The 27,255-nt window shown below is 40.8% G+C and overlaps 2 protein-coding genes across 5 annotated transcripts in view; one reads left to right on the forward strand and one right to left on the reverse strand.

Moving 5' to 3' along the window:
* slc15a4 (solute carrier family 15 member 4) lies at nt 1–25,007 on the reverse strand. Its single transcript, XM_031848931.1, has 9 exons — nt 24,668–25,007; nt 23,828–24,460; nt 21,443–21,735; nt 20,584–20,725; nt 20,279–20,350; nt 18,160–18,340; nt 14,757–14,915; nt 10,977–11,135; nt 1–3,070 (listed from the first exon to the last, which is right to left on the reverse strand). The coding sequence occupies exons 2-9, from the start codon at nt 24,404–24,406 to the stop codon at nt 2,919–2,921; spliced, it is 1,737 nt and encodes a 578-aa protein (XP_031704791.1). The 5' UTR covers nt 24,407–24,460; nt 24,668–25,007; the 3' UTR covers nt 1–2,918.
* glt1d1 (glycosyltransferase 1 domain containing 1) overlaps nt 24,945–27,255 on the forward strand; it is a 25,267-nt gene continuing 22,956 nt past the window's right edge. For 2 of the 4 annotated variants that reach the window (XR_004212805.1, XM_031848932.1), the window contains exons 1-3: nt 24,945–25,471; nt 25,856–26,007; nt 26,136–26,241. Coding sequence is in view for 3 of the 4 variants with exons in the window: in XM_031848932.1 (XP_031704792.1) it covers nt 25,404–25,471; nt 25,856–26,007; nt 26,136–26,241 (326 nt within the window). In the remaining variant the exon portion in view is untranslated. Of the gene's footprint in view, nt 25,472–25,855; nt 26,008–26,135; nt 26,242–26,724; nt 27,194–27,255 lie in introns of those variants that run through there. The other 2 variants (XM_031848933.1, XM_031848934.1) reach the window with 2 other exon arrangements.

A 27,255-nucleotide genomic window follows, 5' to 3' on the forward strand; every position in this document is an offset into this window, starting at 1 on the left:
TGTCATTATTTATCTATTCAGTAACTGTTGAGACATTTCACTCAAAGCACAAATGTCGACCTCTTGGTGGCACTAAAGGAAAAGTCAGGGAGTCACCTAAATCACCAGGATGCATCCTCTGGGGACTGAATGTCTGTCCAAAATGTTCTGAAGTCCCAATCCATCCAACAGATATAGAGATATTTCACGGGTTAAGTTAAAATTTTAACCTGCTGGTGACGCTATAGGAAACGTCAAAGTCATTAGAATTAAACCTCTGAGGATCATGAATGTCTGTACAAAACAATCCATCCTACAGTTGTTGAGATATTTCAGACTGAACCAATGTGGTGGGCCGACAGGCCGACATTGCCAACTCAAACCCTAACTCATGATACTACAATGGTTAAATAAATATACTATCAAATTTAGAACTCTATAAACTCCAGAGGCAACGCATTACCTTGGTTCCTGGAACATGCCAAAAACATGAACACTAAAAAGAAAAAAAACAAACCAGTAGCAGGTATTATGGTATATGCTGGTGTGCTCTCTCCAAGGCACAGTTTGCTTAAATCCTGGCCAATAAATCAACTTAAAATATTTTGAGGTCAGCTCCAAAACTATATATCTCAATGTTATTGCCTTGCAATTCTGGCTCCGTAACCACTTCGACGTGTCAGAAATTCCTCTCAACATGAGAAACAAGCCGCCACACTGGAATTATGACCCAGAGGCATTGTGTTGGTTTCCAACATTAAGCTGTCTGCTCAGTCATGGCGATGTGGGCTCTCCGACCAAATTAAACAGGAAATAGCCCTCTCCGAGCCTCGTGGCTGTGAGGGCTTAGCATTAAAAAAAATGATCTATGACGTCGTCTTGATTTCAATCTGTGTCTGATGAAACTGAGAAGAAATATACTGCCTTTCCCAATGGGAATGCAAAATGAGGCTTTCAACCTCTGTGTTTGCAACCTTTTCCCTAACAGCCGGCCACAGGGTGTGTTTTTTGAAATATAAATCACTGTCGACTTTGGGTTTCCCTTCGGAGCAACAAACCATAGCGCAAATCACGAAAGCATCCTGGCAGGTTTTCAAAGGCAAAATTCGTGATTCTCATTGAAACAACAGGGTCACTCTGCCGCCTGAAATTAAAACATGTTATGCTATCAATGTTCTCTGGAGCGTAAAACATTTGTTCTAGGTATAAACGTTTAGAATAGAACGTTTAAGATACACATTTCCCTTTTATATGAACTCCTGAACGCACAACCTGCAACTTTAAAGGCAGTGAAAAAATAAGTGAAAGCAGGTAAAGTGATGTGACAAGATATCTGAACTAGCTTAGCAAGTTGTGCTTAATTTAGACAACAGCTGAAAATGACAAACCCAACACTCAATTTAATTCACTTTAATAATGACAACAAACGTATAACCACAAAAACAATATCCCAGTTCTGTAGCATCATGAAAACAGAATATAATTACAAAATAAACATAATAAATCTTTCTGAAGAGGACTGCAATGATAAAGAAAGCATGTATGGGATATGCAATAAAACAAGGAAAATCAATTCATCCGACCAATTAAACACAAGAAATAGCTTCTTGTTTTTTATGTGCCGTTATTCCTTGAGCCCTGAGAGTTTTCTTGTTTTAATAAAATTCAGTACCTTGTGCTATACCTGCTCTGAGAATTATAGTAAGACACACAGCCATTTCTCTTAACAGTATAAAGCTAAAACAAATGCATCACAGTCTAATAAATACAATAAAGAAGCTTCTTTTTCAAGAATTCCGGGCAAAGCTGCAAAGCCACGATAACACTGTAAAACGTCCCCGACAACAAATACTGTTAAAGTTGTGCTTTATTCCTCTACGGAATTATAACTATAAAGAAGATGTCACTGTGAATGGGTTATGTTTTTATATCTTAAGTCTGCACTTTTTTTTATATCATGATCGAAGCATTAACGCAGGGGATATTTTAAGAGCTACACTCAAGGTTGCCAGTTAAGCTTAAGGTTAGTTTCTAATTGTCATGCAGTTTTGCAGCTTGACCAGAAATGAAAAACTGCCGTGAAGCTTCATCGAGTCATGGAGTATTTGTAACGAGGGGTTATTAGTATTCATGTATGGGTCTGTTTGAGGATTTATAGGACGTAATCTCAGGCAGTGGTAACAAATGTGGCAGATTTTTTTCTCTTAATATTAGATTTGAATAATAGTTTCTTTGGAATCTCCTCAAACAAGAGCCCTATTGTCATTAAAAGCAGTGATTTCTGGGATTCTGCAACAACATAAAATTACCCCCGGAGTTAAAACACATTTCCCATTCAATCACCACTGTGACTGCATAGGCATTTCAAGCTCTCTAAAAGCCCAGCAGGGTAATTGTAATCAATAAATATTGCTGAATATGTACATTTAATGCACAAATCAGTGGATGGAAGTCCAGAAATCATTTGAATACTGATGTTTCACAGCAAAAGAGTATTGTCCAAAAATAAAACTGTCAGAGCGCAAACAGTAAAAACGCTACTATAAAAACAACCAATTTTTAATGGCACCACTCCTCAAGTCAAGTGCAAATGATCAAAGAACGGCAACGAGAGTAAACACACAGAGTACAGTAGAAACGATTCAAACATCTCTATACTTTCAGTGGTACCTGTGCATTCATCCAGTGATGTAAAACCATTATTATTATTTAAAAAAAAACAAAAAAAAAAAAACAGGATGAAGACCCACCACTTAAAAGCTCAAATAAACAAATACAAAATACACAGTCTTGACTGGCTAATTTGTAAATGAAAGCGGTAAACCAAACTTTTGTAGGATTTGATTCGTAAGTACCTATTCAACAGGGTCTTTGGGCGCTGAGTGATACGACTGAAAAAGGCAGGTATGGTGAGGGGGATATGGAGACATGAGAGTAGGTCAAGAGGAGAGGAGTCGCTGCCTTTGGCTTCCCGCTTTTCCCTTCTGCTTGTCATACTTGAAAGAGATAATAAGAAAGACGAGCAAGGTGACGCCCTGGATCCCTGCCAGGAGGAAGAAGTAGTAGTGCAGAGAGCAGTCATTGATATTACCTGGAAAGAGAGAAAACAAGGACATTATTATTATTATTATTATTATTATTATTATTATTATTATTATTATTATAATAATAATGAGATATTTTACACCTGAGCTGAGACTCCAAACAGCTGAGAAGCAAGACTGGCATTCAGATGACGCTTAAAAACTGTGAGCTGCACGGCAAAAAAAAAAAAAAAGACAAATATGGAAATTTGGAGAACAAAAGAGTCAGTCACGACATATTCAGAGGGCGACAGCAGGAGGGTTCTTTTATCACAAAGTACTGCGACGTGTTAAGAGAATACCAAAGGCAAAGGTAAACGGCCACAAGCTCGCAAGTGTGGCAGGTTGTGCTTTTTTTTTTTTTTTTGTTAGATATAAAAGGCAGACTTGAAGTGAGCATGGCAGGGAAACGCGACGCTGTCAGGATTTAGGATTCAGCGGAGGGGCTTGTTACGTCTCATCTCAGCCACGGCGAAACCTTCTGAAAGTGGAGACGGTTGACCCCGCTCATCGACAGAAAGGCGGCGTTGATGATGAGGGACTGAAGTGTCGCAAATAACTCACAGCTGTGATTCGAACCAGGGAGTCTTTCATCCATATTAAAAGGACGGTTTGTTTCCTCGTGGGAATGGGATGCAATAAAAAAAGATAGGAAAACAGAAACTGATGCTTCCAGTGTGATCTGCTGTATGACTTCTGCACAGGAGGGGGAACAAAAAGTCTGTGATAAGACTGACAGAACTAAGGGCACACAGGTTCAAGACACCCATTATTTTTTCCTACTGGGTTTGGAGACTTCAACCAGCAGCCGGTGAACTCTAACCAGCTCTAGTGTTGATTGAAGTGGTCACAAAGCTCAAGAGGGGAGCTCTAAACAAATCCTGTTATCGCCTTGCTAGGGCTTTACATGAAGGGCAAAATAATAACAAATGTCTCCACTGTTCAAGTGTGGAGACAATTGGATTGGCATGAGAGCCGCTTCTGGTCCTCTTGACCATGTCAGGCAGACCACTTGACTTTGCAGCCAACAGCATGCGATGAAGCCGGTTACCACTTTTTCTTGACGAGGAGACATTTTGTTGAAGGTTGCCTTGTACAAACTTCTGCAGCACATTGACGAACCATGCCTTGGGTTTAACAGGCTCCATGTAAGGCACGGTTTCAGCAGAGACACCTATAAGCTTACATACTACATTATCGTCAAATGAGTAAATGTGAAGCCCCGGCGCAATCTGCCGTCTTCCTCAGAAAGCTCCCAATTAGCTTCTCCACATGGAGCTGTCACGCCGAATAAAGAGCCGGCGAAAGAGAAGAAGCGTTGATTTTAATTACGTATATATAGGGGCGATCGACATTTCAAGTTCTTCCTATTCACACAGCAGGGAATGTGTGGGAGTGTGTTAGAGTACAGCCTAATTACACATGTCAATTTAAGGTTAACAGCCACCTGGGTCAAGATGGCGCTTATGGACTTACAGGATTTCCCATCTTACTTTTTTTTAGCTATTTTCACAAAATCCTTTTAAAATGCGTCTAATGTGATGCAGGTATACTAGCACAGCAGACACTAGATATTATACAAAAGTTTGTTTGCTGTCACCAACACATTTTAAGGCTTTACTTTATAAGAGAAGGTGGAAAAGTTGAGGTCATCACCCAATAAAACCTCGAGCAGCTTAATCTGTTACAAACTAAACAAACCTTTGCAGAAAGAAGAGCAAAACGTTCGGTCTTTGGGGCACAAACTGTGTGGGCGTCTCCGAGCACACCTGCTATTTTGGTTCATGTATTTGCAGCAGAGTAACGTGCAAAAGAGCTGGCTGAAGTCGTATAGATCAGAGGGCGTGGTGAACAGTAAACGCACTCTCAGCCAGTCACAGCACTGGTCTTATCGCTCAGACACAGCTGTTCCAATCACAGTGAAGCATGACAACAGCTCAACAAATGGAAAGATGCTTCTCCAGGAAATCGTGCAGAGCGGCACGACGTGAACACACAGGACCAAAAGTCAGTAGCATATGGTTGTGGATTTGAAATAATGAAAATTAAAAAATTTGAAGTACAATGGCGTTCGAAATTAACAATTAAAAAGCTTATATTGTCATCATATAAGATGGTGAAGCATCATATCAATCCTGCTATTTCAGTCACTGTATTTCAGGTTGTAAATGGTTACCTTGTATCGTAACATATGACAGGAGCATTTGCTTAGTAATGAATATAAAAAGGTTTATATAAAAAGGTTGACAGGAGGCTATTATGCCCAGAATTAACGAGCTCTGGTAATCCAATTTCTCCCACATAACATCCTGCACGATGTGTGTAGAGGTGTACGGGATTATTTTTGCAGCAGCCTGGTGTCATTAGGCGGTAAACACGGCGGACGGCAGCGCATAAAGACACTTCTCCAGTAGGAGGCTGCAGATTTATCAGCTCGACTGTCCTCCTGCATCAAAATACTCACACTTTGCATTCCACTGCCTCATGGGAATGAACCTCCCACCTGTTTGGGCCTCTCTTCCCACCTGAGTAGCATGCACTGGACACCATAATATCAACTAGAGGTTAATTAAAAAGGTCAAAGCGCTGCTTGTGCTCGTCGTTGCGCCGTCACAAAATGAGTCTCCAGCCAGTCGAGCTGTTAATTCTGATGTTTAACAAGTATAATGTTCACCAGCTTTAGTTAGCGCGTTAGCATGGGAACATTTTAGAAATAATTTTCTGCATTAAACTAGACTGTTGAATGTCAAAGGCTGTGATTAAATCATGCCAGTGTTTCACAACAGAGGCCTGTAGAACATCCACCTTACTGCTGTCGAGGCAGCCGTGTCACAACGTATCCCCAACGAACACAGAGACCTTCATGTTCTTCATGATGCGACAGGGCGTCTGATCAAAGAGCAGGACTAACTCATCTGAAGCATGTTTTCCCTGTGCTTTGCATGATCACTCGAGCGGATCACTCTCTTTAACGTCACCAAGTGTATCGTGCATATAAATAATTCTCTCTCTGTGTTGTGTGCACGGTCTAGTGGATAATTAGAAATCGAGCGGGATAAAATAACACCGTCGTCTTCGTCAACACCGCGGTGCCGCATTGGGCCGTCTCCATAGCTTGAAACCTTTGATCTAGGAACAGAGAGCTGGCTGATGACTGAACTTCTGAGCAGCAGATGGAAAACACGACACTTTAACTCCCAGTGACAGTTTTAAGTTATTTTGTTGTCATCTTAAATTTGGTCGAAATTTGAAATTGTTAAAAAAAAAAAAAGATAAGACCAAGAACAGTGTTTGAATAATTCATGCAGTGCAACGTATATGACAGGAGAGCATGGGAGGAAACGGGAAGTGCATTAGCAGAGAGCGCGCTTGCATTTTCAATCGATAATTTCCCTTAACAGATAAACCAAGAGTGTGCCACCGCAGTCTTAATTAACAGAGCGGTACGGCTTACAAAGAGCTGGGAATATAGCGTACAAATGATGTCGGGGGAACATCCAGAGCGTTTAGTAAAATATGATCGGTTTAAAGTAGAATATGAAAAAAAAGTGCAGCATTTACAGCAACATATTCAACACTCCCTGAGTTTGCCCTTAAGCAGGCACTGAATGTCAGCATGACAAATGTACCAAATCCAGATTTTAGGACATTTTTACTCATGTTAAGAAAATGTTACCGCAGCGTTATGCTGACCGGTGAGTGGATCTCAACCTTTGTTCCAGATTTTGAAACGTCTCTCCTAACTAGGACCCAAGGACTGCAAAAGAACTGGCCCAAAAAAAAAAAAAAGCAAGATCTAATGTTTTTGGGAACAGCATGAAAAACTGTGCAAGGTTTCAGTTGTGTAACGGTTCTTGATCAAATTTCATTATACATTAAGTTGGGCTCGACCTCCTTTTTCAGCCCCCCCCAGGCCCAACCACTTTCACAAATATGGAGGGCTGATTACAGCAAGGAGCTGCTATAAAACACATTAATGAATCTCATAAATATTTGACAGTTATTTTAAAGGGGAGGGAATAGTGGAGGCCAATCAGAGTGGATCATTTTGGTCGTTACACCATTCTTTAAGACTTCCACATATGGACCTGTTTTACAGCTCTTGACTTAGTGAAGGACAATATTGTGATTAGACTGAATGCACCAACAGAAGGGGTGTATACACCATATATGTATGTATGTATACACACCATCTAATATCTGAGAGATATAAACTTGTGGGACAATTTACCTGCGAGTGGGTTTGAGCAGACCATGCGAGTCCAGATGAAACGGGTCAATATCAATTCAACGTTTGAAAATAGATGAATTGATCCAGACCTTCAGTGCAGTGACCCAACGTTTGAATGCTTCAATGCATTCAATACCATCCTCAGAATGAAATCAGAGAGGGAATCAATGAATGTTTGTTTCAGCTATAAATATTTATATAAATATATAGTTTCTGCAGTTCCCCTCTTGCTCATGAAACTTTGTGATTGATGCTGGCATTTTATAAATGACTACAACATGCTTACTATTTGTATTTGCCTCTGACATGTCTAATACATGCGCCACAAAATACATGGAATTTCAGACAGAGTAAGAGTTCTTGTTAAATTTGCCAGATTTGACATTAAAGGTTTCCATTAAAACGTTGACATTTCACTGAATGTGATCCAACACTTCATGAGCAGGATGTGCGAATGTCAGCTCTCTCTGAACGTCTGAACACGTCCCAGACACTGGTCAAAGAAATAGGCCGTTTCCTGTCATGTGACCATAGGGGCTCACAAATAAAACATTCACTTTGAGTGAATGACACTCCCACAAAGGCAGAAAATTATGCAACAATAGACATTTTCTAGGATCAAAAAGCTCCTCATGTGTAAAAGATAATGAGGGTGAAGAAAGTAAAAGGTTGATATTTGATTGACTCATGAGGTTAAAACGGATCCATGCAGGAAAGGATGAGATGGTGTTATTATATACTGGTGCGATAGATGACGACTCAACCAGATGTAACCATAGTGAGGAAACGATGTGCTGTGGGATTTGAAGGATCAATAATTCCAACACTACGTTTTAAGTTGAAGAGCAGATGTGGCTGAAATACTGAATAACCATTTTCACCGCTGCTTTGCAGACTGATGTCAGTCACACATGAGGTCTTTCACTCACACGTGCCAAATGGGAAAATCATTCGCTTTCGAGACTCAAAACTCCAAGAACAAGAGGTAACGATCTCGCTTTATGAGTTTGTGAAAGACATAGAATACATACGTATGTGTATACCTGACACAATAATGATACATGTGCAACAAAGGTTGCTGCATTTGGAACTTGAATTCTCTGTTGATGAATGCCTGTAATAGAGCTGCAACTAAACATTCTCATTATGAACCAATGTATAAACCTTGCTAGTGCATGGGGCAGTACCTGTAAGATTAACTGCCAACATTTTGCTAAATATTTCAAATAAAAAATTCCTTTGGGTCAATCGCCTGCTTTTACAGTATCTCAATGTTTATATTTTTATATTTGGGGTCAGATCAGTCTCAATATCAAAGAATGCACAAAAGGATTCACAAATGTATTTTGTGATTTATATATAAATGACCCTCTCCGCAAAAATATATTTCAATCTACGCCAAAAGTTATTAAATATAAACTATTTTTTTTAGTCCATTGAAAAATATAATCGTGGACAGAGTCATTTAAATATAAATCTTTGTGTGTGCATTTATCAATATTGAGACTGAACTGACCCGTTAATTATGTACAAATTATAGACACAGAATGGTTGAGCCAAACGAATCTGCATGGGACATTTTCCTTCTTATTAGCATCGCCAACGTCACCATTCATAGTCACAAAAAGTGAACAACCACACTATTCACAAAAAGAAACATGCACATGTACCAAGAATGTGAGACTTGTTCTTTAACATTTCCAAACCAGCTGGTAAAACCTTAACAAAGGGCAGACTAGCTGTGACACTTACTGATGCTGACTAACATTAGTGCAAAGCAGGGAGAGAAGGTGCAACAGCACTACAGGAGAGCGGAGCAATCCACCAGCGTGATGCCAGCAGTGCCATCTCCATGTAACTGCTCCAGGGACAGCTTTACTTATCCAGGGCTATGTAATCAGACCCCCAGCCTGTGATTAATGTTACTCATCTGTCTTCAGGCCCGTACAGCTCACCCAAAATGCTGTTTACTGCACACTATTCTGCCTGCAGCCATGGAAATAAGTTGAATCCATTCCACCTAGAGAGCCGTGAGATGTGGAAGAAGCGAACATGCAACAAAGTGTAAAAAATAAAACAGCCACAAAAACAAACTGCATGATCCCAGACTGTATTTAATACCTCGGCTTTGTGCTGCGTGTTATTTATCAGTGGCCAGAAGGATGTTTTGTTCCATTTCTGCAGCTCACCTTTTAAATGACTTGTTTTGGAAAGCAAAAAGAAGTCTTACAGGCAATCTGGCTCTAGTTTAACTGGCCCGCAAGTGAAGCAAGGCTGAGCAAAGGATGGATTTATGAAGCGTGCCGAGCATCTTCCAGTGCTAACATCATCAAAAAGACCCCCCTACCTGTCGGCGCACTGTATTAATGAGCTATTAGGTGTTTGTGGGTAAACAATTTACAGTGTTGGCTTATTTATTGCATGCTCAGAGAAAAGTGCATCTGGGTTGGGAGCCTCCTCTCGGTAGGGAGCCCATCCATCTGCTGCCACCACCGCACTATTTATTCTACCACTTGGATAGATTTACACAAACCTTTTGTCGTTAGTCTGACATGTCTATTTATTATGGGAAACAGTCTTAAAACAGGAGTGCACAGGGCGCTGCCCCCCCCCTCTCTCTCTGCATTTAATTTACAAACTCTTTAAGTGGATTTTAAATCAGCACAAGCTATGAGCATTCGGTACATCCCTGAAAAAAATAAAATAAAAAAATGCTGTGTTCTGAAATCAATACCCAACAATTCTATTATTAGTCCATACATACAGTCGGTGTGCAAAGTCAATAGTGCACTCCACATGCACTGAGCATCCAACAGCAGGATTTACAACTGTAATGCTCAATTCAGGCGGATTATGGGCAGCCCGAAGACAACTGTGCGAGTCGAGATCAATCACCTTGACGACATTTTGAAGAGAGAAGCATCTTTCTTTCAATTTAATCCCAGACAAAGTCATGTTCCCTGTGAGACTGCATGCATGTCAAAGGGCAGCGGGGTCGATCTTCAAACAATTAGGTCAATTGATTTTTTTCTGTGCAATGTCAGGATTATTATATATCAAGCTTTATATATTCTATACCTCTTAGATCAAATAAAAAAAACATGCTAAGCTTTAAACCTGCAATGAGTGATTGTTTTGCCAGCAGTAACTAACTGTAAACACAACACTGATTTACACATCTAGCAGTTAAGAAGAAGCAACATTATTATTGAGCTGTGAGCTGTGTTTCTGACCACCTGGTGGTTGCAAGGTTAATATTCACTCTCCTCTTTGCTCCTGAGGGAAATATCTGGCTATGTTCACCAGCTAGTCGCCAACTTTGTCCATTTGGTGCTGAGCTGGCAGTGTCGAGCGGGTTTTTAGAGCGTTGAAAACTGATGCCTGCTGAGGCTGAAAATGATCCTATGAGAGCACTGACACTGAACCAAGAAAAAGTAAAGCTGCAGGCTAGAAAACAAAACAATGAGCTGAAAGAAGCCTTAAAGCTCCTCCCAACATTCAGGAAAGTTAAGTGATAGTTCTCTGTGGGTGCAGCACCAAGACTGACCCCTTTCACATTACATATGTTCAATTGATCTGTTGTTATTATTAAAAAAAAATCTGTTAAGTTTTCTGCCTCTTGTGTGTGATTTGCAATGACCGCCACACATGTAATGAGCGTATAAGCTACAGTATTCTCTTACCGAAGTCTTTGTGGGATGACATCCAGCCAATCGCCTTGATGGAGACAATAGCCAACAAACCAGAGCCCACGAAGGAGCCAACCCCAGAGAAGAAAAAGAAGAGCCCCATGATGGCACTCTGCATGGACTTGGGGGCTGCAGAGTATGCAAACTCCAGACCTGCAAAAAATATTATTATTATTATTATTATTATTATTATATGCCATGTCCTGTAGCAACATGCTACAGCCAGTGACGGAGTAATTTAGCCTGTAATTTCATGCTACTTAGTCATACGCTATGCCGGCTGTAGTAACAAAGTAACACTATGTACTGAGGTATAATATCTGTCTTCATGCATCTATGTAATATGACGGGGTTTGTTGACACTGACTGTTTGTATACAAGACCAAAAGGCTTCGTTGGCAGCTGCTTGGCAGCATCTTTTCAATGGGGGCACTGGTTTGTGGTGCCATTGTTTGTTATCTTCTCTGCTTGGTACTGGAAATTATTTTATTTCCGGAAAAACACATCACTCAATATTTACTGTGTCATGAAAAAAGAGAAAAAGGACTGAGAAAATGGGCAAGGAACCTAAGAGAAAGAAAGACACAAAAAAAACATCAAGTGTGTCTTTTTTGCCTCGAGATCTGTCTGCCTGAGAGCTGACATTGATAATTTCATGGCGCCTCAAACATGTGATTTTTCAAATGAGGGCCTATAGCTACATCTGTCAGTAGAGATTAGGGAGCTGCGGTTAAATACATTTGCCTTTTAAGACATTCCTTGGAGGGGGACATTGCACGAATTAATGCGACGAGCAGTTTCCGTACAGATACCTGCGCTAGTCGCACAAAGGAACGCTTCAGAAGAAAAAGAATGAGATAAGAGCATGGCAAACATATCGCTATTACTCAGTGGAGAGCATGAATGACCTTTCCAGAAGTTCACAATGATACATTTGTTTATGTCCTAAGCTAACCTTTTGATAGCAAAACAACACTGGTCAATAGCTATGCATATCACAGGGGACTAAAAAGGTTGGTGAGGGTTCTAGATACAGCTTTGCACAGTAACGGGGACCGTACAGACCAATAGTGTGACGAGAACTGGATTCCACATAATGTTAAGTTTGTGACAACAATAATTCAAGAAACAATCAAAATGAGCTCGACCTTTCTCGACCAAAGGGCAGAATTATTCAAGAAAAAAAAAGGAAGGCCTGGAATTTAAAAACGCATAAATATTTTTTCCTCCAAAGGCCATCGGTGATTCATCGGGGGGGGATTTTTCCTTCTTATAAAAAATAGCATTAGCCTCTAAGATTTTTAGAAGTGCAATACATAATTAAAATACTAAAAGGAATAAGTTTTGCAAAAGTTTTTGCATATTCTTATTGCCTGAAAGCAGACAAACTTGGGTGGTGTACAAGCAAAGAATTACCAATCGTCCTACTAGAATGGGGATTGCAGCGAGGACGTTTGAAAACAGATTTATTCAAACAGAAGAATACTAAGGGGAAATACTTCTAACCAGACATATGTCACAATTCTGTCAGCCAATTTTCCTTTAGGTAAGCCCTGAGGGATAGTATGGAGGGAGAGAGGAGAGTAAGTCTATTTCAAGGATCCCCATAGCTTTGTTATGTCTGGGTTTCACTTTCATGGAGACGCTGATACTTTTGTGTTTTAAAGAAGCCTTACGGAGCGAATGTGTATGTTCATTCGTACAAACACCCTGCATTGCCTGGATCGGCTTGATAATCCATCCACTGTGATGAAGAAAAAAAAAAAAGTCTTGAATATTAATGGTTCAATCTTCACTCTTGATATAGAAATAAAGCGAGTACTATATAGAAGAACCTACAACAGCGTGACCCGTAGCAACAGGAGAATGACTCAATCGTGGCTCACGGCCTTAACAAATTTGAACCACTAAGATAACGGAGGCCTGAAGCCGTGATCATTACTGTAGAGGGAGAGAAGAACAAAACTACAGACAAACACAATACGAGGCAGATTTCTGAATTTTCTATATCACTCACACATTTCTCACAGACCCAAACTCCGCTCTATTATTAAAGAATACTGTTGCTTCCATTCTTGTCTCAGATTTTGCAAACGCTATTTTATGTAACATGAGAGCCATTTCTCACTTTGTCACATTATTGTATTACTGGAACAATATGGCCTTACTCCTCGTAGCTTTTAATGAAATGACATTTCCTGTTTAGTTCAGGGCTCACAAAAAAAAAAAAAAAAAAAAGGAGCAATTTTCAGCCGATACCTTGAAATTATCAAGAAGAAGTCTGCAGCTGACAGTTCCAGCAAAAAGTATTCTGACCTGCTTTGATTCAATGCTTTTCTTTTTAAATCATTTCTCAAAGAAGAACAGGAAATCTATTTTTCCAGGGAATGCAATACCCCATTTCCAGTGAAGGATTATGGGTAGCCTCATATTGATGGGCATGTTTCCTCGAATGATATAAACTGGGATGAATCGTTCAAGCCGCAACAGTAATGCAACTTTAAATCCAAATCAGACATGGGACTTTAACAAGCTTCCCAGTGTGAGAAGTGATGTAATCTATCTTGAATTGTCATATTTTCTCCCATCTTCTGTTGGTAGAAGATTAAAGCTATCCACAAAGGATTTCAACCCACCACTAAGACACAAAACAATAATTAAGGATTATTTCAGGTTAATCTAAAATGTAGGACTTTCAGAACAAGTTAATCACCAAAGTCACAGCTCTCACTCCATGTGGCATCTTGTCAAGCAGATAGTTTGGGCTCATTGTGCCAAGGTTTTGAGATCTCTGCCTTTGGAGCTTTGGCTTCCAACTGAATACGCCGATAGAGATTGATCAATTTCAGTTTGTGCTCCACAGTGAGAGATTTGTCAACCTGCTGATTAGTTTAATACCCTTTACAATCAATGAGCTGGGCCGATGTATTATACCGTCTTTTCCTTTGGCTCTGCAGCCGATAGAAGTAGAGGTCTAAATGGAAATATAACTTCCAGCATCCTCAAAAGACATACCATCATATTCAAGTGTAATATGTCTGCATGAGCAGTGTGAAAGCTGGGGACGCATGCTAATTGGATAATTAAGAGTTGAACTTGCAATGCAGCGTATTCCAGTACAATTCATCAGATTTATCTCTCTTTACCATTTCATACGCTGGTGTATATTTAAGCACACAGTGGTAAATGTCAACACACCAAGTGACTGAACACGGAGGTGAAAAGTTTATGTTACGATGTTAATTGTGTTGCCACTGTGACTATAGCCCTTGGGGATGCACGGTACAGTGTAAGGTGCATAGCTGTGCATTCATCCATCCTATTTTCTACCGTATGTTTGGAAACAAACGGAGGGAAAGCTGTGCGGCTGGTCACTGGCCGGAGCGAAGTCATAGCTTTCATCCCCATTTCAACTTCAAAAGGTTATCCGCACCGTATTTATAAAATGTCCCATTACTGAACAACGCCGTGCATCGGGATTGTCAATTATCGATCGACTTCTTGGTCCATTTAATATGGACTACAAGCCACAAACACATTAAGCTGGTGCAGGCAATGAATCATCAAAGAAACACATTCTTCATCATCATTGCATTCTGCTTAGAAGAACGGGCGCTACGGTTTTTAGCCCACAGTCCATTCAGAGCGGCTCAAGACCAGCTCTAATCATAAGGCTAATCACTGGAGGATACTGTATTTTACTGTTAGTCTGAATCATCACGTCTACCTGCTGGTGGTGCTAAACGAGACACAGGAGATATCCAACAACTGTACCTGCAATGCTGGCAAAGACTTCACTGATTCCTATCAGCACATATTGAGGCACTTGCCACCATATGGGTAAATCTGCCGCGTGGTAGAAAACGTTGCCAATCATCTGGTCAATGGTACCCTTTGATTTGACGATGTCCAGGCGTTTGGTCTCCAAAATACCTGAGGGGACGGAAACAAAAAAAAGAAAATGCACATCAGCACTGTTAGCTGAGGGAGAAAATGTGGATAAAGCATACATGGTAAAAATTTTGCCACAGGATGCAAAACAACAAAACGCAAACAGGGCAGCCGGTGAATCTAAAGGCTGAAGAAACACTTGTGAAAGATTTAAGTCCGTGACACCAACAAACAGCCGAAATGCTGCCAGAGTTAGAGGATTCAGTGACAGTTCATTAAGCATTTAACGAGCGTTAAGACTATCCTACCACTTCATTAAGATCACATCTGCACGCTTCCATATTATGGCATTTAGTAATGGAACAGTGCAGACGGTTCAATAATGAGAGCCAAGCAGTTGTCATCAACCATTGCCTCCTAAGAGCTTTATTCGATAGAGCTATTATGTAACCAGCGGCCATTTCCAGATAACTCCCAGAGACAGCCTCCTATCATAACGATACTTAATGCTGTATTTGAGAGGAGTTGTGGCCTTGTAATCCGGCTATCCTCTAATACCAGCTGCCCATCTCAGAGTGTGGGGCCACTGGGCTGCCTAGAGCAAGAGTCACACTATAGACACACACCCACTTACTGAACATCACACATCAGACAGCCCAGTGTGATCCCTGGCAACTCTGCTCCAGCTTTCATAAAAAATAAAAATAAAACACCTAAAAGCCATTGAGCTTTAACCAAAGCAGATTAATATATAAAAGTTAAAAGAATGTGATAAAACATGCCAAAAAAAAAATATATAAAATTTCTTCAATAGCAATGTCAGCGCAGCTCTTCAGAGCTGCACCCAGTATGTGGTGGAAGTCCGGGACTGTTGTACAAGCGGATCAGAAGCAGCACAGTGTCGGCTTGACAGCGTGTCTGCTGCCATCCCTTTGCACTACATGGGAGGCCCAGCTGTTCCAGTGAGCAAGATGAAACCCGGTGAAATATCGCCACACCAATGACATCATGACAAAATTCCTGCACATGATGATGAAAGTGATTCTAACTCTGAACGACAGCGGCGTGGCTAATGTTCTGAACAGAGTGGCGGGCTAACAATGTGATGTGTTGGCCTGGCTATTCTTCGGGCAAATGATGCCACACTTGGTCATTCGCATCGTCTGTCGGTCTCTGAACACAGATGCAGATAAGCACTGAGGACACACAGAAAGACAGCCGAGGGGAAAATGCAGTTTAAAATGTACCAACAGTGCAAGGCAGCTCCCAGGAGTCAATGTGTGTCAACGGACTTAATGTGAAGCAAGGCCATGCCGGGGATAAACAGGACAAAGGCCCAGGGAATTTATTGTTGGATTAATAATTGTTATAAATAAGATGCAAATACGTTATTAATACTATATCTAAATAACTCAGAGTACATCGCTGTACAGATTTGAAAACACAGGTCAGAACTGTGTTGCACACTAGCTGTGTGTTCACCTACTGGACCGATCTGTGACCAATAGCCAGACTACTGCAACATCATAAACCCTTTCTCTCCACTACCAGGACTCAAAATTGCTGTCTGCAATATTCAGAAATTCATTTAGCCTGAATTCAAATGCAGGGATTGCACTTTCAAGAAGCCAAATGGAAAAGTAAATACCTAAATAGCTTTTTGAACAGCACAAAATGAACATGTTAGGGCACCTTTCCTTCCAGGAAGGCTCATGTCCTCTGAAAAGAAAAAAATATTACTTTAAACCGAAAAGTAGACACATTAGGTTTGGTTCACAACACTCTGATTGAAAAGGATGTTTTTTGATGGGCTAAGTCAGGCTTTAATAACTCGCTAGAACATCTGAAGACTCTCCCTCAACAAACTCTCTCATCTCTTCTTCTCCATGCTTATATAAAATACGATGAGAGTTTAGGCAATCACCTTTTCCTCTCTTACCCTTAAAAACTCACGCAGACACCTCACAGATGTTTAGAGGGGTACTCTTCCGTTTCATCTATGGATCTCACATTCCGTCTATACATCACCACTTACTGGATATGTTTGTGTCAGCAACTAGTAATATGTGAACTCGGATTTAAGCTGTCAAAAGGTGAGCTTTTACCATATATGGAAAAATAAAATGCTTCTATTAAGATAGACACTGAACCACATTTAAATACCGGGTTGTATACGTGTTTCTCTGTTGACACAATCTGCCGTTAGATGACTATAAAGACGCAAGAATTATCTTTATTGTGCAGATGAGGATTCAAAGAACTACCAATTTCTTTTAAACTAGATGACACAAACAGTAAGTATAATGTTATTTAGCAGCTCCAGTGTTGCGAAGTACATTCATAGGGCAAAAGAAGCACTTGGTAAAATCATTTAACAGAGCTGCTGATTTAAGGGTTTAATATTAATAATTACATAGCTAATCAGATTATAATATTTGCTGTAGCTAAAATATTTTTCGTCTTTTTAATTTGCATGGTCAAAATATTTAATTAACTCACAATACTATTGAATTATCCTTCACAACAGTTGTCAAAGTTGATTCAATGCATCGTTAATAGTCAATGGCGATCTGGTTGAAGCCCACCAGTCAATATCTAGAAGGTCACCGATGACAGAATAGTTCATATCCTATCAGGCGGATGTATTGTGCATCTCAGAGAGGGCAGTGATTGTGGAAAAATAATGTGCTTTGATTCTCAGGAGTGTTACTGATTTGCTTTCTTCCTGCCTTCAGGCATGTTTCTCTCAAAAGAGTTGAGCCTGGATGAATCAATGCAGCCGCGCTCACTGACAGGCCTGGCTAAGACTTTATTTCCAAAATAATCCACTGTCTAGAAATGAATAGGGCTGAGCAGCGCTGCCGCATTCGGGTGCAGTCACTCAGGACCAAAAAGTAAGATGCCACAGCTCCCACTGTTCTCTAGGGGGCGAGGAACAAACGACAAAACTCTGGGACTGTTCTTCCCTTTGCATGTTTTGACGATCTGCCTAATTCTACAAAAAGAAATGGTAGAGGCAACCATGAATCTAAAAAAAGGTTTAGCCAAATACCTGTTAATCACACCTAGAGCTGATTAAAAGAGCAACAATATTCTGTCAGCAACTTATGTATTAGTAACACAAAAACGGTTAAATTAAATTAATCTAAAGCAGTATTGCTCTTTGTCTTGGAAGCACTGACTGCATGTGGCATTCACCACAAGCACCAACTTTGTTGCTTCATTAGTGTTTGTTTGGCATACTCGTATGACAGCGTAGAGAGAACATTTCTGCTTTCGCACTCACCCGCTGCCACGGCCGAACACATAACAAAGGACATCCCCACCGCAATCCTTTTCAGAGGGGAGGGCACCAGGCCGCGGCGCTTCAGGATGGGGTCCACCACTTTGTCCTTAAGGGGAATCAGCATAAGGATGAGCACTGCGTCAAACATGGTGAGCCAGGCAGCGGGGAAGCGGAACGTCATCTGGGGGACCCAGAGGAGAAAGATGAAGCCAAAGCTGTTCAAAGAGCAACAAAGCATGAAAACTACAGAGAATGTCAGTGGATTCCAACACAGTTAACCATGCGTTTGTGCGCAAATGAGTGTACACGTGTGTGAGTGAGTGTGTGTACATGGGGCTCGACATTGCTTTGGCACCCCCAGGTGGTCAAAACTAAGCATAATGAAATAGAAAATATTTATTCGTTTCTAATGTGTAATTTGCACACGAGGCAAAGTGTACCCGACTGAATTCACAATGAAAGTTTTCAGCACGAATACCAAACGTATAAAGTGCAAACCGACTGGATGAAATATCAATCTGAGGAAGAAAATCCATTGTGAGCCGACAAATGATGCACAAGTTGAGGCAATATCTCACCGAGTGAGCAATGAAAGACTGCAAACTGCTGGAGATGTTTTTTTGCAATTCAAATTCCAAAGTACCATCTGAGCTCCTGATGTGGTTTAACGCTTCATTTCTTGAAATAACCACTAGCAATCCATATGCAGCTCCTTAGAAAGTGTTTTCCTCCTTTAGTTCGTGCATTATATTATTCACAACGATAAAAAAAATAAAAAAAAGAGTTTCCTTTACCAAGGAAAGCCTGGCATGATTGACAAAAATGTCCCAGCAGGCCGAGATCTGTGGTGGGCATCGTGTTCTGCTTTTTACTTCCCTAACTGGATTACATACATATGTACTGCATGTACAGTATATACTCACTGTTATTAGGTTGCGACGTCAAGAGGTGATAAACAAGTTTGACTCTTTTTTTTATTTATTCCTAAGAGGTTGGAAACCACTTATGCTTAAGATTAGATCAATGAAATAGGTAAATTAAAAGTACAAACACCTGTGTAATGTAATTCAAACAATTACTAATGCATAGTCAAAAAACATGTACTATACATTAATGGAGACATGAATTACATGCCACTACATTAGAGTAGTAATCTGAGGATCTAATTTTAATTATACCAAATTACAACACATTCAATCCTGCCTCCCAGTTACTGCTATTTGAAGATGTAGTATTTGTTGAGTTCTTTCATTGAAATGTGTCAGGTGAGATGAGGTGAGAGGGCACCTAATCTCACTTCCCTTTTGATGTTGAGAAGTGTTGAGTCTGGTAGCAGAAAAAGGCTCAGTTTTGTTTTTGATACTGGATAAATAGTATGTGGATATAGTTCTTAAACACAGATAAACATCGTTGAATATGAGTAAACAAAACAGACAGTTTCGATGTCTCAGTGCAGAGTATTGTGAAATGTAAGAATATATATTCCATCGACACACAGCCCTGGCTTAGATTGGGTGGTTTAAACACAAGGGTTTCACTTCACGTTTCCATGAAGTCACTGCACTTCACTATCACCCCAAGCATGCCTCCTCAGAAAGAAGAAAAGGTGTACTGTACATACAACACTTCCTAGTATTTTCCAATTTCATCACTTTTAGACCGTCTATCATGTGGAGGAACTGAGGGGATTTCAGTCATCAAAGCCCTCCGGAACATAACATACAATCTGTCAGAGAGAGACACGGGTACAGCAGCAGCAGCACCAGTCAGGACGAAACCGTTGGAGGCGCTGCTTTGGAGAAGTACAGTCACAGCCAGGTCGCTGATCTGCGGGGTATTAGTCTGTGAAGCAAAGTCTTAATTCCTAAGACATTACCAACCTTTGCTGCTGCCTCCAGCTGTTGCCTACCAGTGTGTGTCGGTGACCTACTGACTCCTTTGGTTTCAGTGAAAAATCTAGTTCAAAGCTACTTATGACGCGGCAGGTTAGAGCTCCAAACAGGCATGTTTACCTCAATAGAATGAGACAGTAGTTGCTTAACACGTCACCTTATTGCTGCTTTTCTTTGAAGTAAACAAGAAAAAGGTACTTGGACTGAGTGTCACCACTTTAGGTTACCTGGTCAGGATTGTTTGAGGAATTACCAGGAATCCTCAAATGGAGGCTCTGCAGGACGTATGTCGTCTGCATCTGCAAAAACAATAAGGAGATTAGAGTCTCAGCATGAGGTAACTCTCCCCTTCACGGACCACCAGGGTGTCTCCAATACTGGAACGGAAAAGAATCATCCCTTGTATTAACACATGCGCGTGCTCAGCTGCATTCAGAAAGCTTATCTTCTTTATTAAATCCCTTTATACATTTCCTCTTGTGTAAAGCACGGCTCATGAATTTGGATTCAACTTAAAGTGGGTTGATCTTACCTGGAAGTACACAGTCCAGTACGGGATGAGGGCAAAGAAAACTGGGAGGATTTTCAGCAGGGATTTCACTTCCTCTACTTTCTCTTCCGGATATTTCCCTCCGTAGGTCACTTTGGCACTGTCCAGCAGGGTTGGTTTGTTGCTTTATGGAAATAAAAGAGAAAAACAACCTTTAAGATACTATTTGAAAGAGGAATTTATAGTATAAAATAAACACATGAATAGATAAACAAATACAGAATACACTAGAATTATTCTAAACTCTTAAAGTGCGAGACTTAATCAGCCTTTTTTTTTTTCCAGAAGATCTTACAGCACTTCTAGAGATAGGAAAGAAACTGTATTCTAAAGCCTATAATCCACATCTCTGGAGAAAATGTCTTAATATGGAATTCTTGAAAGGCTTCGGGGATTGGCCAATTTAAAATATTCAATGTCAAGTTTTTTGAACCAAATGGGCTGCTGTGGTTCAAAGTCAAGTAACGGCTCTTCAGAATAACTTTTCACCACAGGGAATGAAGGCGAACGCCCAGACCAGTGGAAAGAAAAGACGTATACTGGGAGGGGGATCAAAGGAGGCCTTAACATAACAGTACACCAACAACACCTAGCTGTGTTATTCCGCTGTCGCCACCATCCCACTTAACTCTGCCATGGACAAAGATACTCGCTTCACTGTAGGAAAGAGAACTTCCCATCGAGATTGATTAATGCTTTGCTGCACCCCGGTTATCGTGAGCATGCCGTTTGTCATTGAGGGAATGACTTTACCACTTTTACTGCCGGACAATACAGTTCCCATCACTACATACGGCGCTCTAAAACAATTGACACATAGGAGGCGACGTGCCGCTCTCACCGGAGGAGGTTAGGCTCCTTCGGTTTCTTAGAACAGCAGGCGAAGGCCAGGATCTTGAACATGTCGGTGAAGGCGCTGCCGTCGGCCGGCTTGGTGATGAAAACGGTACGGCCGAGCAGAAAGACCAGGAAGGAGATCCCGAGGCACACGGTGGGAATGACATAGCCGATCTCGAAGCTGATGTTCTGCTGTATGTAGGCCACACCTCCCAGAGACAGGATGGCTCCCAAGTTGATGCACCAGTAGAACCAGTTGAAGAACCTGCGCGTGGCCTCTGGTCCTCTGTCTTTGACCTAAAAGCACATCCAATCAGCTCATTGGAAGTTGGTAAAGCATACAGGGGGAATTTAAACAGAAAAAAGATTTGTCTCATGGGGGAAAAAACCACAAACTCCTAACATCGCATCAGCTGTGCATCGTTCAAGTTTGATTGCCAGCCAACAGCACGTGTCGGCTATAAAAGAAGTGTGGTCATCAGCACTTTGGTGCGCAAGTTCTTAAAGTCACATTAGAAAAATAACGTTGCGCTCTGAAACGACAGTTGCAATAAGTAACAAAACTAAAAAGTGCATTATATAGACCAGCTGATGACAGGGATGTGACATCACATGAAAATTACTGGATTTAATGTGATAATGATGTAATAAATAGTGCAAAATTGTTGCAGCCCCACCATTGCATGGAATATCTAGTCTAAGTATAAGGCCACAACGTAGGTGAGGGATAACTAAAATAACAGCAACGTTTTGTTTATTCATTTTCTGCTTCCTACACCATTAGCTTACTAAAACTGCGATAAATTCAAGTCTATGAAGGCAAATATTATTATCCTCATGATGGCACTGATGCATTCTGTATGCAGTGATCCCTGTGGAGGAAAAGATTGTATCAATGTGTGATTAAGTGGTTATGCCTTCTTATATACAAGCACAAAAGATGCTGCAGTACAGCTACAATTAACTATTGGGGAGATAATGTCACAGCATTCACAAGCCCATGCTGAGCATAAATCTCGCTGGGGCTCCTCTCTGCAGTTAAGCAGCATCTGTTAAGAAAATAATCACCATGCTCAAACTAACCACCTGATTGATATATGGTATACCATCATAACACATACATAGAGCAGGGTACTTTTATAGCTCCTACATTTAGTTTTGACACAAGATCAATTAGTGTAAGTGGTTGTGTTACGCCGAGCCTTTAGCAATTTCAGGACAATACAAAATCTAATTTACTGTCTTGTTTTAGTGCTGATCCTCCATTAAATACAGAATATGAGAGACACTACATGTGATGTGACTCGTAAAAGCACGAGAAAGGCAGACAGTGGCGATACAGTTTCCCCTGTATCCTGCTTTAATTCCATGTCCCTGTCTTAAGAGCTATCCACCACCAGCTGCCTACACAGATGCATCAGGCAGCCCAAGTAATCTGTAACAGCATGATCAAGTTTCATATCAATAAAAAAATACTCATAACCTTGACTATGGCAATTTTCCCACTGCAAGACAGAAATCAAGCTGCATGTAACAGAAAGTATTCAGTTTTGCTCAAACTGAGCAAAGTTCAAGGATTACCAGCTCCTACGACTTTCATCTGGAGAATTAGCGGGAAAATTGTGCCTTCAATTGATGCAGTTTAGTAAATAAAGTAGCATATTTGCCAACTTGTGTAATGACTTTTTGCGTGTCAATCTGAGGCACCAGCAACATGTACCTGATTTATTCCATATATTGCGGTTTCCTTTCTGTTGTTTGCTACTGTAAGATGTTCCCGTTTCTGTGTTTCTCTTTGGTCTCCATATAATGTATGGATTTTGCTTGATGTTGTGTATTGTGTGTGTTTTTGAACATGATCAAAAGGAGCTTTGATAGAACTGTGAAAATCTTGCAATGAGCATAGTGGGCTCAAGAACTAATCATGCTCACCCCGCTAGTCCACTTTTGAAAAAGGTTTTACTCTCTCACGGTTAGATTCTTTTGAAAAACAATGACCCCATTGATGAACTTCCCATTTCTATGACCCGAGTGTTGTAGAAAGACTTTATTTTAATCACACAAATAGATGTGTTGTGTTTCATTAAAGGCATTGTTTTTAAGTGTGTGTGTGTGTGTGTGTGTGTGCATGTGTGTGAGAGAAAAAGAGAAGTTATGATTGATGTCAGCTTTATAATGGAAATATTTATAAGTGGCCATGGTGATCGAGACCATGCAGGTCTAAGTGAAGTGTCACGGTGCAAGAGACGGTGCATCCATCACATGATATGTCTGACCTCCATGATGTCACACTGCATACCTGATCTTACACAGGCCTATGTCTACTTTCAGCATTCCTCATTTACAACAGACCTTTTGAGAACCGAAATGAACATTGTTCATACTCTACCTGATCTGCCCCAAAGGGAGTGATGTTGGACTTCACAGTACCCACGCCTAATGCGATTAAAAACAGCCCCCCGTAGATTGCTGGGCCACAGTATGGGTCGCGGATAGGGCAGGTCACATTTCTTGGAACGGTCGTGTTTGTGTTCAGACACACGGCAGGTTGCACAGGAAACGCCAACTCCTCTCCACATAGCTGTATCCTGGTGTCGTCATTGGAAATAAAAGGGAAGAACAGCATGCCAAGAAAATATAGGATCAAACTTGAAGCGATTGTCCAGAATTTCCCCAAGTATGCATCCGCCAACCAGCCTCCAAACGGGGAGATCAGGTAAGTAACTCCCATGAACATCAGGGGTGTCTGGCTCGCCTGAGTGCCCTCCCAATAAAAGGGTTTGCTGTTGAGAAAGAGGACCAGGTTGGATGTGATGCCGTAGAAAGCAATCCTCTCTAATGATTCAGCCAGCAGGATGGCAGCACATGCCAGTCTTCTTCCCTGGAAAATTGATGGTGGTGGTGAAGGTCTGGTGTTCCCAGAGTCCAGCAGAGGGGTGCTCTCATCGCCATTCCTGTTGTTAGCCATTCTCACACAACTTAAACGGTTTTGGGGTTCTTCTTGATTCGGGACAAAAAACACCTGTGAAGAAAAATACAGAGGCGCTTAACATGTTGGTTAAACGTTGACATCGAGGTTAACAAAGAGAAAACGTTAGCTTTACGGAACTCACAACATGACTTATCCAAGAAGAGCCCTCTTCCTCATATATAAATAGATGCAGTACAAACTTTAAGTAAGCTAGCTTTAGCAACACAGCTTGGTAAGAAGAGTTGGGTCTTACATTACCTTTCCAAACGCGTCCTAGTGGTCTTCAAATATCTCCATTAACGCAGATGATATTTACTTCGGGTCGTCTTAAATCAGTACTTTCTCAAAGGAGAACTGGAAGTCAACAAAAAACAGTGTCACAGTACTACCGCGTGACACACAGCTCAGTCAACAAACTGTCACACTTGCGTTGACTTAAACGATCTAAAAGTGAAATGTAGCCCACGAGCCTTGTAAAGCCAGGCAGCTGCAGTCTATCCATGTGATTTGTAAGTTTGTTCCGGTGACGCAGGCGTACTACCGCGAGGAGGAAGTAGTGGAGCCTTTTTTTTTTTATTGTTGATTTTCGCTGATTGTGGCATTGACACACATGACAGCAGACATCAGTATGCTCCGTGTGGTTTTGTGGTTTGGTCTTTTTTTTTTTTTTTACAAAACAAAATTACGGAAATGGGTCAATAGTGTCTGTACGGTATGTGGCACCGTCATGCGTTTCCAGGGGATCATATAGCAGACGGACTTGTAAACATTTTCAAGCGTGGTGTGAGCTGCCAAGCGATGAGCTAACCCAGTGGCGCTCGCGCCTACCATTGCTTTACGTGTGACCTGCAGGCATGGGTTCAGGAAATGTGATAGGTGTTCAGCTTAGCGAGCCTACAGACACTCGGCTTGCTTCAGTTTGCCACCTGGTTTTCACTAATGTGTACACGCTAAATAGCCCTGTTATCTCGTCAGACCAGCCTGTAGTGAAGATATGAAATTACTCTTCCTTGCTTGCCTCAGCCCCAAAACTGGGAACCACACTACAGCTGAGAGAATAAGGTAATTTGCATTGTTGCTAAGTGCTAGCTCCAACAGCTGTTGCTTATGAGTACTTCCCTGGTGAGGCCTGTATGAGGCAATAGTTAGTTGACTATTAGCCAGAGCTATCTCCAAATGCAGCTGTCTTCTTTACTGTACAATGGCATTATGGCTGTAGTAAATAAGTTATAAAATGATTCAACTGCCTATGTTACTGCACTGTAGCTTTAGTACATCAGCTATAACATGATTCAGGAAGTTGAAGCTGTAGGTAAAACTGTGTAAACAGCACGACACCAACACAACTTTTGATGATGGTAAAACAAGGCTTTTGAGAAAAGTTAGATTTAATGTTTGTAACTTAACCATGCTGCCATCCATAGTCGTATGTTTCTTTTATTCTAGGTCCCACATTGAATCGGCAGGACACACTTGTGAGCTCAGAGATGCAGCAGCATTTAAGTCTCCTGCTGAGGTGGCAAATCTAATATCTCGACATCCTCCCTTTGAAGGTGCGCTGGCCATTCATCTGCTCAGAGCAGGCAGCCTTCTCTTAGGTAAACTTCCCTGCTGTTATGTGATCTATTCACTTATCTTGTTTGTCAACATACTTTTGGACCTACACGTTGCTACCTGTCTCAAAAATGTCAGGACCTTTCTGTTTTGTGTCTAACCTTTACACCAGACATCAACGTACCCTTTGGCGTTATCTTTGGCGGGACGGATATAAATGAAGATGTGAAAGTTGAGCAGAAGCGTGTGGTTATGGAGCAGGTGCTACTGAAAGCCAGGTGATGTTGCTGCAAACCACTATTTTAACCTATTTAATTCCAAATCGCTCCAAATTAGGTACATATATTTTACTCCAGACGGACATCTTTTCTAAAATGTGTTTGGAAAGGTTTATGGAAATATGTGTGTTCTGTCTGTGGAGAACTGCAGTCACAATTTGCATAATAACTATACACAATAGTATATTATATATATATATATATATATATATGGTAACTATTATAATGCTAATAACCACTATTTTAGACTGACCTCATGATTCTAAAATGTGTAAAAGTCTCATAGCAGGAAAAGCACATGTGCAACTAACAACATGAGACATGTATTCTTTTGAGTCTGTTTGAACAAGTTATGTGTCGTGAGTGTGATAGAAATGTGGCCTCACGGTCGTCTTAATGAATCAATAAATAGACTTGATCGAATCCTAGTACCAAATATGCCAATAATGTGTCACAACGTGTTTTACTTACTTCCTTTTATAGAAGTTTGATGCAGACGTCACCATGCTGAAGTACGAGCAGGAAGTAAATGTGACCATTTACACCTCTTAACTTAACTTGTCCATATGAAATCAAGACAACCTCTAATTTCTTTAACCATATGATTTTCAGTCTGAGACATAATAACAAATCTTTTATTGCTTTCGAAGCTTAAAACAAAGTTGTTGTCACATGTGTGACCAGTGGGAATACATTTAATTTTGCCATGAATCACAGTGATCATCTTTCTAGTAATGTAGATATTAACCATTGCATGACGATGAAAAAAAGTATTAAAGATAATTTTCACCATTACTTGAATTGTTGGAAATCATTTAAATCTTATTTTCTACAGGGTATCAATTATTTTTGGGGAGGAAAAAGACTGGATCCCTGTAAAACGCTCCCGTGCCTGGAGGACTGGCATGAAAGCATGAGGCTGAACACATGCAGGCCAACCCCGGCTGTGCAGGTTGCGCGTTCTCTTCTCCCCTAGTTTAACATTGAAAAGTGTACACAGGCTTATCAATATCC

This window comes from Anarrhichthys ocellatus, unplaced genomic scaffold (assembly GCF_004355925.1).
Source record: "Anarrhichthys ocellatus isolate YVR2014 unplaced genomic scaffold, GSC_Weel_1.0 scaffold9, whole genome shotgun sequence".
NCBI classification, from domain to species: Eukaryota; Metazoa; Chordata; class Actinopteri; order Perciformes; family Anarhichadidae; genus Anarrhichthys; species Anarrhichthys ocellatus.

Bases quoted from the DNA above. Each gene is read 5' to 3' on its own strand.
- slc15a4 (XM_031848931.1), bottom strand. From the start codon at position 24,406: ATGGCTAACAACAGGAATGGCGATGAGAGCACCCCTCTGCTGGACTCT. The intron at 20,726-21,442 runs GTGAGAGCGGCA...ATTTCCATAAAG, and splicing joins AAGGAGCCTAACCTCCTCCG to CAACAAACCAACCCTGCTGG. The intron at 18,341-20,278 runs GTAACCTAAAGT...TGGGTCCCCCAG, and splicing joins CCTCAAACAATCCTGACCAG to ATGACGTTCCGCTTCCCCGC.